General features: G+C 29.7%; 1 protein-coding gene across 1 annotated transcript; it reads right to left on the reverse strand.

Annotated features, from left to right (window-relative positions):
• Positions 1 to 5,354: 5,354 nt before the first annotated feature.
• On the reverse strand, positions 5,355 to 11,953 carry LOC123305626 (4-coumarate--CoA ligase-like). The gene is made up of 9 exons (XM_044887395.1): positions 11,798 to 11,953; positions 10,019 to 10,226; positions 9,653 to 9,956; positions 9,389 to 9,545; positions 7,731 to 8,030; positions 7,443 to 7,670; positions 5,847 to 6,015; positions 5,624 to 5,732; positions 5,355 to 5,556 (listed from the first exon to the last, which is right to left on the reverse strand). Exons 1-9 carry the CDS (start codon positions 11,918 to 11,920, stop codon positions 5,469 to 5,471), a joined length of 1,686 nt encoding a protein of 561 aa, XP_044743330.1. The 5' UTR covers positions 11,921 to 11,953; the 3' UTR covers positions 5,355 to 5,468.
• Between the last annotated feature and the right edge of the window lie 555 nt (positions 11,954 to 12,508).

The following is a 12,508-nucleotide window of genomic DNA, read 5'->3' on the forward strand; positions in this document are numbered from 1 at the left end:
CATTTCAACAACGTAATCTATTTATAGGGTTCCGTATTATCTTTTAGTGTGGAAAGTTGGTCTGGGCAAGGTTAAGCTTTTTTAAAACGAACTTTAATTCTTTTTGTTTGGGTTTTCAAAATATTTTTTAGAGTATTTTCTATAATTTTCACAAGACCACTAGTTGAAGCTACCTTCAAGTCCCTATCTTTCGTAGTTTTGGAGAAAATGTATACCAAACTTTGTCTTGCATCCTCACGAATAAACAATGATGTTTACGACTAAAAAGCTTTTAAGATAAGTTTTAATTTTTTATAAGGAAAATTTGTTATAATTAAACATTTACTGTGTTTCTTACGATTTACAAAATAGGTCCTACGGATTCAAGACTATTGACCTATGTTGCTGGTTTACTAACTCAAACTCACTTTTTACGTCCTTAGCACGCTATAAAAATTTCAGCTTGATGTTTTTTTTTTATTTTTGAGTTATTGTGTTCACGGAGGGGCAAACAAGTGTATGAACACCTTTATCCAAACATTTTTCGTACCATTTTATACCTTGATTTATATTTTCACAGAGTATAAATATGTTTTTCCCAGTTAACTTATATTAGGTGTACAATTCTTAGTTAGAAAATCATGAAATATGGTGTTAAGTTTACAAAAGTGATCGAATTAGGCTATTTTTGAAAAAAACTGGTATCATTCAGCCTTTCAGCCTGATTTTCTCGATATAATTTTGCTGTTAGGATTCCTCCTTTTTACAAAATGTTATTTAATTTCCAATTTGTCTGTTTGTATGTCAAGTTCCAATCTTGTATTTTAAATTTAGGATAATTTTCAAAGAAATAGAAAGCTGAAAATTGCAAACAAATGTAAAGTGAATGTTTATTCAATTTTTCTTTTGCATGATGAATTCTGTTTTTTATGTTAGTATGCCATCTATTCATATCAATACTAAAACTAAGGGTTGTGAACTAAGATAAAAATAAAATTGTTACTGCTTTTTTCGATAGATGGCAGTATATGGATGGAAATTGTTTTTTAATTTACAGTTTCCTTTTCAGTTTTCTTTTTTTCTGAACATAGGAATAGGAAATTAATTATAGAAGGAATGTGTAATGGTTGCTCACTTTAGCTAGTTAAAACAATTTCCTGTTTTGTTATTATCCTTGATAATATTAAATTAATTTTGGTGTTCTATTTTATTTAAGTTTCTTGTCTTTATATTATTATTATTATTATTATTATCATATTATAAATGCTTTGTGATGTCGTTTTATTGTAAACTTAGCTGTAATAAAGTAGTTTAAAGTTGTATGTAAAAGAGTATTATGTAGCCCATTGACGTTCAACATTCTTGATTCTGTTCAAAGATTTTTTTGAACAGAGTATATACAGTATGTCTCAGTCACCCTTTAATGACATTATTTATTTTAAAAAGTTGGATTTACAGACAATTATTTATTTCAATCTTAAATTGTTGGGGCAAAAAATAAAAAAAATTGGAGCATCTCTTTAGCACCTCGAATTGTACCTTTCATGGTTAGTTAGAGGTGTACACGTTTTTGTCATACGAGAAAGAGTTACTTTTTTTTGTATGTGGCTTTAAAAAACAATCACGCTAAATGGTGGCTTTGGGCTTCGGAACAAACTGTATACGGAATTGATCATTTAATATCTATGCATAAGAAGGTTTCAGATTAATTTCCCCCATCGTTTTCAAAGGTTTACGCAACAGTGACGGATAATATTGCATATAAAATCTGACTAAGATAATTTCAAGAAAAGTCGTAAAAAAACCGAAGAGAAATGTCTACTTTCAATAATTTGTTTTCTCTTATCTAACGAAAAACATAATGGGTTGCACAAAAATAAAATATTAATTCCCATACGACAATTTCATTGGTAGAATAAAACATTTACATGTAGATTAAACGAACATATGAATCTTTTTTCCACTCACCCTACCCATTCAGGGTAGTTTTTGATAGAACTTTAAACACAGAATCTTCTGCGAGTGACTATTACCTTCAGGCGAATACTGCGTAAGATATATCGATTGATACTTTGGGTCAACTCATCAAGGACAAGAATTCATGCTTTCAGAAAGTTTGACCAATAGTTATTTCTGAAATAGAAACTGCCGAGTGCTTTCACAAATTGTGGCTATTTTAGCATTTTGGGCATTAATACAATCAATATTAAATTGTTACACATGTAGATGGGACCATTGGTGACCATAATATGTAGCATTCATATTAATTGTAATTATTAATTTAAAAAAATTAACTTTACGTAAAAAAATAGTATTTGAGGCCATTTTGTCTATTTAAGGTCACTTATGGCCAATATAGCGAACGAGCTTACTCACATATAAACAGCTAGTGTTTCAAGAGTACAATTATCTGGTTATACACCGGTTAGTTATTTGGTAAGTAAGATATTGTTTAACCCTATTTTTATCCCATTTTCGAAAAGTATCCGATATTTGGATCCTTTCTCCTACATGATAGACAGCAGAACTGCAGTCTTTAGGTATAGGGATTTTTTGTTTACACTACGTTATGGTACAGTGTTAAAGTTTCAAGGTGGTGGGCGCGTATGCTTAAAATATACAGCAAACAGCTGGCACAAAAAAAAATTAAAAGAGAATGTAATCCAATAAATACACAGATAAATTTTAATATAGACAATCTTTTTTTCTATTTTAGGGTCACCGCTCCCGTTTTTCATTTCAGAGGCCATCGGCTTACCGGGAATTCACCTGAATTTTCGTATGGACTCCTACTGTGGTTTGCCTCTGTTTTAATAAAATATAAACTATTAGAACGTCTATGTCTTCCATAATATGGTAGTTCAAAGTAACATATATAAAAGAGTCTTTTACAATATAGTAATATAGTCCTTATATGATATATATTTGTTTGGATAAGAAAATGTATGAAAATTTAATACCACTGGTATATTAAACAACATGTTTATTACATTTTCCTATCGTTTCGTATCGTATCGTCTCACAAGAAGGAGTATGTTGTCAGAGGTTGTGAATGCCAATATCATATTTAACACTTTTTATATACAAAAAGAAGCTTTTATCTAAAATGAAAATTGTATTTTTTTATTCAAGTATATGTAAACATTTAATACTTATACTTTATTTTTTCTAGTAATGAAATTCCCAATACTTTCTTTTCTTTGTATTTTTGAAAGAATTTCCGATACTAGTTGGATTCTTTATTTTAAGCTTGAAAAGTCTAAATATTGAATTAGTTCTCGATTTTCAGGATCATTAATAGTCAAATAATAAAATTTTGAAACCTGCATAACAGAACCGATTTCAAAAATTATTTTTTACGTGTTCCTTAAACCTTTAGAAACATTTACCTCTGCATTCGTTCCCTTAAAAAGGAAAAGTTAAAAAAATAATATGAATATTTGAATATTTTGCCTCTGGAATTGCATCTAGGTGGGTTTATTGACTACGAATTCTGAATCTATATTCACGAATTCCTACTCGAGTACAGGATTCGGGCCATTTTTAAGCATAAAAAACTCCTAAAATTCATCCTACAATTTATGCCCAAAAAGTATTTTTGTGCATAAATTGTCGTATAAAAGTTTTTCTGCAAGAATTTCTCTAAGGAGATTTTTTAATCGTTATGGTCATGAATACGGGTGTGCTATTCAACAATAACACATTTTAGGGCGGGATTCGTGATAATTGTGGCTATAAAACTCACTTTTTGAGGCGGAATTTTAAATAAAAATACGTCCGAATATTTCGTACTGAAGGGTGGTGTTGTTGAGTGAAATCTTGGAGTCGTAATCAGTGACAAAAACAAAAAAACCTAGAGTCAATTCTATTCATTTTATAGACTGTTTCTTGTTGGGGTGATTGAAATTCCTCTAATTTACAAATTAATAAGATGAAAATTGTCCCTAAGGATCTTAGACAAGTAGAAGAAATAATTTTTGAAATCACTTCTGAATGACTGGTTTTCAACATTTTTCAGTATTTTCAGGCTTATTTTCTCGATTCTTACTGATGATCATAGTCAATGAAACATCTATCTTTTACCGCCAATGATCATCAATACTTTTTTAACACATTTAAAAAGTGCTTTTTTATCGATTATCAGAAGTTGGATCTCCATGTTGAACCTTTTACATGGATATTACATAAGTCTTATAAAGTTAACATTAGTGAAACAATCCCTTTTATTCACTTAAAATATGGCAACGTTGGATACCCAGACACTGTGAATAATATGCCGCCCGTCTCTTCACCCGTAAACACGGTAATTAAAAAACGAAAGGAGATTTCAAGCTGAAATTTTTATAGCAAGCTTAGGGCATAAAAAGTGAGTCTAATTTAGTAAATGAGCAACATAGGTCGATTGGATATTATTGTCATTTATATACATGTGTGGGTCTTGTTGTCATTTATACGTTACATATATTGTAGAAAATAGTGGATCTTACACACGAAAACAATCATTTTATTATTAAGTAATAATATTTTATTAAATATTAAACATGTAAATATCACCTAATTTTAGTAATTGTAATTACAAGTATATTTTTTTGATTATTTAGCAAGTTAGCAAAATTAATATTTAATATTTTTCGTTTTACGTCACATTTTTATCTACAAGTTTTTGTATTTAAAAACTCTCTAAATGATTAATGATTAATGATTAATGATTAATGATTAATGATTAATGATTAATGATTAATGATTAATGATTAATGATTAATGATTAATGATTAATGATTAATGATTAATGAATTCATACCACAATTATACAAACTTTGAATCAACATACAATCATATACGTCTACGTTAACCAAATATAACATTTCTCAAATTTGAAACAATACCAATCAGTCATCAAATAAACAACGAAATATTTATAGTGATATATTTGTGTTTTATTCTATTTGATTTTCTTCAAATATAATCCACAAGGATCTCCAAGCCTGCCTTATAAAATGTTAGACCCTGGTGGGGGCAGCATTACCGTCTACAGCCTTTTACAACCAGAGGGGATACATCAATATTGTGTATGTGTTTTGTTCATGGCATGTACTTTATCCATTGAGGAAGTGTGAAGAAAGATACTCTTATTACTTTGTGTGTAAGAGTGGCTATCTCTCTTTACTTACAATCGCAAAAAAAAAAAACGAAAACGGAATCAACACTGTCTTTACATGGTATATCAATAAATAACTCAGTCAATTGTTGGTTTTCCATCAATATTGTTGTTTCAATATATTCTTCAGCCGTTCAAAATATTTTTTTATATCAAGATTAGCTCAAAAATATTGACTCTGTGAGGCTGTCTAGATTCTAATTAGATCAAGTAATCTCAATTGTTTGGTTACTCATGTAAAGTGCTACATGTTCAAAGCGTCGTCCCACTTGTGTTGCTTAGAGACAGGAAGTATGGTTCAAATTTATCGGAATATTTTATTTTTTAACAGTTAATTGCCGTTCTGCTGTCTATCATATGAACACCACGTACGAGACGTTTCAGAAGCCATTACCATAGATTTTGAAAGAAAGCTGAAACTACATAAACATTTTTATTTTATTTTATTTATAAATTTTACGTAAATGATAAAAACTTTATTATTACTTTATAAATTGCTTTAATACCAATTTTCTTATTTTCCCAGATGGTGTAACTGGCATGTCATCCAAGAAAATTACTCCACCGCGTAATTTTTGATACTCACAAACTTGATCTGAAATTTTATACGAAAAAAAATTCCCTTAATAAAACCTAGCCCACCTGATTACTGATTTTAAATTAAAATAAAATTTGAAGATTATTCTGAATATAAATTAAAAATACATACTGTTAACAAATTCGATAATTTCTTTTTCAGTAACATCTTTTGCTGAATCTCTTTTGACAATAAACGCAAGTGGTAAATCACCATCAGTTTCATGAGGTCTACCCATAACACAAACAGCTTCTACAGCAGAATGCTCTTTTAAAATATCTTCTAGTTCACTTGATGAGACCTAAAACAATGATTTAATTATTTCTTTAAACTAGAATAGCTTCTTACATTGGAATGTATTATCTATAATTCAGTTTTAAATTTGGAAGTAAAATGTTCTTTAATCTGAGAAAATTGAATATCTTTGTCGTTTGTAAATGATTTGCATTCCTCTTCTTTTTTAGATTAACTCGACATAGAAAGTAGTTCAATCATCTCATAACAGATGATTTTGGTTGAAAGTAGAAGAAATTGATATTGAAACCAAAAATTAGAATGATAAGTCTATAAAAAGGGCTGAGGTTCACCATTGAACAATGTTTAACCATTTATTTTATATTTCATACATAATTGGCATAAAATAATTTTCATTTTCGATTTTCTCAAAAGAATGATTGATATCCAATTAAAATAGAGCATAGACCAAAACAATTACTAATAATTACATGTATAGTGCAGTAAATACGTAAAAAAATACTTTATATTTAAAAATAATTCTCCCGTCCGGTTTTTCAACGGGATAATTGAAAAACTGAACGGGAGAAAAACCGGAATGTCGCGTTTTCTGCCATTTAATTTCTCGGTTTGTATGAATCGCAGGAAATCCTTTCTGGTCCCAAATTCTTCCTTTTAATGGATACATCCATCCAAAATTTTACGATTATAATATACGTCATATGTATTATGGAAGGTAAAAAGATATTAGAACAATATATTCCAAACATTTGAATATTATATTTTCTTTCAATTCGTTTCAATTTATTAAAAATGAAATATTAATTTATTTTTCTTTGCGTTTGCACGGTTCCATCGTGCATCTACAAGATTAATAACTACTATGCAGAGATTTTTGGGAAACTCTGAAAGAAGATAATCGTTTTTTTTTTAATTGACGTAGGATTCTTCGTTATCGATCGCTCATGGCTTTTCGGAAATTCTTATAATATTTTTGCATTTTCGCAAACTGTGCGGCAACCTTATATTATTTTGCGACGAAAATTTTTTTACAAAAAGATAGCTTTTTAAAGGAAGAATCTGAGACCAGACGGATTTCCACCGATTCATACAAACCGAAAAATTAAAGGACGAAAAACCCGATATTTTCGGTCTTTAACCCGTGTTTTCTCGTAAAGTTTCCATCGGGTTTAACTTAAGCTAGTCTTATTTTGTCGTTTTCCTTCTTCCTTTTTGTTTTTTATCAAAATCATTTTCAGGTTTTATTTTGCAAAAAACTTTTAGCTAGTCTCATTTCCAACACTCTGATTTTTTCCAAAGTATGTTTTCTTAAAAACTATTTTAAATTTAAAACTCATTTGGTTGCACTAGTAGGTATGTTTGCCATTGTCTCTTTCCAGATTCCTTGCTTTACTCATTCTTGTCTCACAGGGTGTTTTTGACAACAGACATCGCGTAGAAAATAGTTTCTTTTATACCATGATAAATACACACATGCCATGTTTTATATTTTAATTGATCGTTAATTCGGCCAACAACAAATAAAGAATCCTCATCATCCACAATAACAAGATCTCCTGTATGAAACCATCCATCTTTATCAATTGCTTGTGCAGTTGCTTCTGGATCTTTGTAGTACCCTTTAGTTAATGCTGGACCTTTGATCCATAACTCTCCTTCATTGTTTCGGCCAACATTTTTCCCAGTTTCTGGATCTACAATCTAAATTAGAAAACGATAAATTGCTAAAACAAAGAACGTTACAGACAGATTTTTTCTTACTTTCCAGTAGGTTCCATTTATTGGTTGACCCGATGACATTATTTTTCTGCTACAAATATCTTCGTGCTTATTTCTAATAAGCCATGAATGACCCCCAGACATTTCTGCACAACCATATCCGTTGGTAATGAATGCATTTTTGAATATTTGATGAATTTCTTGAACTTGTCTTTCCGATGAAGGGCTTCCACCAAAAAAGAAGTATCTTAGATTTTTCGATATTGTCGATATATTTTGTTTAAATAATGGATGATTAATCATTTCAAATGCTTTCATTGGTGTCATGAACAACCATTTGATCTACAAAAATTTTGAATTTAGAACTGATGAATTACTGTTAAATCAACAGTACAATGGTTTCGAAATAATCGTCAAAACTTAAAATGTCTGTTTAAAGCGAATTATTTGAAAAACTCGACGTTAATAGAAAATTATTCTAAAGTTATCATTCAATAAAAAGTTATTTCATTAATAAATTGAATAATGAAAATTCGAATTAATTCAATCAAAAGGAAAGATGCAAGATCAGTATTCCGTAATAGTTCCGTAGCAGAACCTGTAAGGTACACTATAAGCATGCGTTTACCTTTCTTGATATGTAATTTAAACAAGTGAAAACAAACAATTGACTGAGTTAATTGTTGAAATACCATGCATAGTCAGTGTTGATTTCTTTATCACATTACACATACAAACATGTGACACATACATAACTGATAATCAAGTATAGTACATTGTATAAAATTTCCGCCTAATTGGCGCCCTCACGGGTAAACAGTGATGTTTACGAAAAAAAGTTTCAAACAAAAGTTGTTTAATTTTTGATAAGGAACATTTTTACATTTAAACTTTTGTTCTATCTCTAACGGTTTACAAGATGGGTCCTACAGACCCAAGACCCAATTGACCTATGATGCTCATTTACGAACTTGACCTCAGTTTTTAAGCCCTGAGTACGCTGTAAAACTTTCAGCTCGATATCATTTTTCGTTTTTGAGTTATCGTGTCCACAAATGGACGGACGGACGGGCAACCGGAAATGGACAAATTAGGTGATTTAGTGAACACCTATGACAAAATTTTTTTCTTAGCATCATTATTTTTAATCGTTACAAACTTAATATACTATGTATATTTCATATATACATGGTATAAAAATATAATGCAGAGAAGGGAGGCAAATATTGTATTACTTCTCTGTTTTTAAATGTACATAACCAATTTTTCTTATATGCAACCTGTAATGCATAAATGTATGTTGCAGAAGTACCAATATCTATCACTAAGTTTCTTTATATTGATTATTGCAATAAAATTTTGTAATTGGTTCCAAATTTATTAATGAATTCATTATCACCCTAGTGCGGTAATGAACTATTTTTCCCACGCATACTGAGTGAGAAAAGTACTTCTTAGTACTTTGGAAAAGTACTTTGAATAGTTGTAATGAGTTGGTATAGTGCATGGATGAGGTTCACTCAACCTCTCAACGTAAATCAGAAGCTGAAATAATCAAGGAAAAAGTACGGGTGCCTAGTACAACTTTAATAAAACTTTACATATTAAGGATGTATTGTAAGTCAATAGCTCTAAATTGTTGACGTTGAGCCTCGATGAATAGATCAGACTTAAAATTATTAACGAAAAAAAAATCTTACTTTATATTCCAAAATTATTTCCAAGTTTCGTGTGGGATTGTATTCACAAATCATTCGAGAAACACCATTCAATGCTGCAGCGTTTATTAGTAACATGGCCGAAATCCACGATAATGGAGAATAGTACAAGATTGGACTATCATTTTCCATAACCAATCTGTAATGAAATAAATATTGCCATTACAATAAGAAAAACTGAAAAACTTTATTTATATTTTATAAATTAATTATTTTTTCAAATTCATTTGAAGTTTCGTTTATTACATGCATGTGTTCGATGCGATATAAAATGCATTATGAGTAATAGTTACGCCTTTTATCAGTCCTGTTGTACCGCTGGTGCATACAATATACAATATATCATTAAAAACATCTACAGTTTCTGTTACAAAGTTATCCTCTTCAGCTGAATTAAGTGGTTCTAAATACGATTTAAAATCTGTTTCAAATGTAACAATTTTACTTTTTAATTTAATTTCAGTGACGAGTTCCTTCATGAGTTTTGTACATTCGTGATCACAAAATATCACTTTGGGTTCGGTTAATTTTAGCATTCGCAAAATTTCTCCTAAAAATATTTAGAATTATTTTAAATTAAATTGGTTTCGAATATTGTAATTTTAATTTTACTTCGTGAATAATCAGGATGCAGTGGATTGACTGGTGCACCAATGTACATGGACGCCAATAATGGTACAGCTAAATTCAAATGATTGCGTCCACAAATCATTATTATATCACCGCGTCTTACACCATTTTGTTTCAATTTTAAAGCACATCGTATTGAATTTAACCTCAAGACAGCATACGTCTGAGTTTTCTTATTCACAGGATCAATCTAAAATCAAATATGATACAACATTTAGTTCTATGTATGTTATTACAGAAATAAGCATTATTTGAAATTGATGGGTAATTTAAAAACTGAACTAACATCCCAAGAAATTTATACGTGTTTTTAATATTTTATTTCGTTCTGCCATTAAGTTAACAATCAAAAAATAATAAAATAGTGTTTTAACGGTTTATGGGTTTTCTAGATTATTTGTCGATAGTTGGATAAAAATGGGATTTAGAAAATAATAGAGTGAAAAAAATAGATCCGGATATAATAGACCGAACAAAATAGATCGATGAACATTTGAAAAAGTTTCTTCTAATTCCATCGCCAGTACAAAAGCTATAGCTCCATTTCCTTCGGCAATTCGCTAAAGTACACCTGGAAAAAATAGACCGGAAAAATAGACCCAAAAAAAGACTAGCGGCTAGCGGCAGTATGCTCTTGTGAATTCCGAACCAAAGCGTTCCAACTGTTACTAGATTTAAATTTATTTTTTATATTTATTATATTAGACAAAGAAAGAAAATATTTATTATACTAGCTGTGAACAACCCGCTTTGCTGGGCAACTTCAATTTTAAATACAGAAGATTATTAGATTATTGTGTTATATAATATAATCCTTCACTTCGTATTCCGTCATTTATACTCCTTTTGTTCAAAATTTCATCGATTTTATTATTTTGGTGCTAAACCCTAATTTTTGGACAAAATCCTTATCTGTCTCCTGCGACGCTTCGCTTTAGGCCATTATGGTTGCCTAGAAAAAGATGAGAAGTATCTAGTAAACTTTATAAAATTTGATAAACCCCCGATAAAAGAGTTTAAACAACTTTTAAACGACTGAACTAACTTCCATGTAGCTTACGCGTTTTTAATTTACACATCATGTCCTTTTATTTGATATCAGGTAAATTGTAAATTATTCGATCGTTGACCCCCACTTTTGCAGTCTGCCATTCATTTGAATAAAAGGCAAGACTGTTTAATACATATTGGCAGACGGTTGTCTAGTGCGCAAACTTTAACAGAAAAATATGAGTTTGATTAATTACTGCCAAGAATAATTTATACTAACTCTAGCATAAGATTAGAGAAAATTTTCAAGGCAGTGCCGAGATATACATACGGGCTATTAGGTATACATAAAACGGGTGGGTAACGGCTATGTTTATAAATTATAGCCTAGGTTTTATTCGGACGTATAAGCTACATTATTGTAAATTTTCATTATAATCCATTCAGTACTTAATTTTCAAAATCGTCCAGTGAAACGGTCGGGTAACTGCAAGCACGTGATATTATATCGCCCGCAGCCTTCCTCGATAAATGGGCTATTCAACGCAAACATAGTTTTTCAATTCAAACTAGTTGCTCCTGTGACAAGTCAAATAAAAAAACAAACAAACAAACTCTTCAGCTTTGTAATATTAGTTAAGATTAAGATTAAGATATATATATCTTAGATATACTTGTTCAAATGGTTTAAGGATAACAAAGATGACACACCTGCAAATATTGTTTTTTTCTACGAAACAAAAAGCTATAAAAGTACAGAGTAAAACTAACCTGTGCAATTTTATCTGAATTTTGAGTCATTTTATCCAATACATATTGCGAAAAGTTTCTTTTACATTGCGGTATATTTAAATCACCACCATAAATTATTAATTCGTCATCGATTGTTGCCATTATTTATTTCAGGAAGAACAATTAACAAAATGATTAATTTCTATTATTTTTATTATTTAATGTAAGTGTACACAATGTATGATTAGAACTCCAAAAATAACAAATAAGATAAAAAAATATTGAATTTGAATGTAATATAATTTTATATTTATTTGTGATAACAATAAAGGTCACTTACTCACAAATGTTAACTATTTTAATGTGATCATTTAAAGTGTTTGAAAAAATTGCAAAAAATTTTAATGTTTACAGGGTGTCACAATGGAATATTTTTGATATGATTACGAATTTGTCACATTGATTGGTGGCCAGAAAATTGTTTTCTACTTTATGCTCAGGCTACCAAATTTTCCTTGCCTTTCGAAAATTCTTAACATACTCTCTTTTCAAAATACCAGAAACTTATTGAAAAACGTCATTCTGACTAACAAAAATACAAACCTACATGGCTTCCAATTTTATAAATAAATACATAAAAAAAAAATTATTACACAAATGTTACACCAACAAAAAAAAAAAAAAACTCAAATAATTCTAGCCAACAAAATTCTACCAAATCCGACACCTTTGCTAGGGATATTAGTTTAA

This window comes from Chrysoperla carnea, chromosome 1 (genome assembly GCF_905475395.1).
Source record: "Chrysoperla carnea chromosome 1, inChrCarn1.1, whole genome shotgun sequence".
Lineage (NCBI taxonomy): Eukaryota > Metazoa > Arthropoda > Insecta > Neuroptera > Chrysopidae > Chrysoperla > Chrysoperla carnea.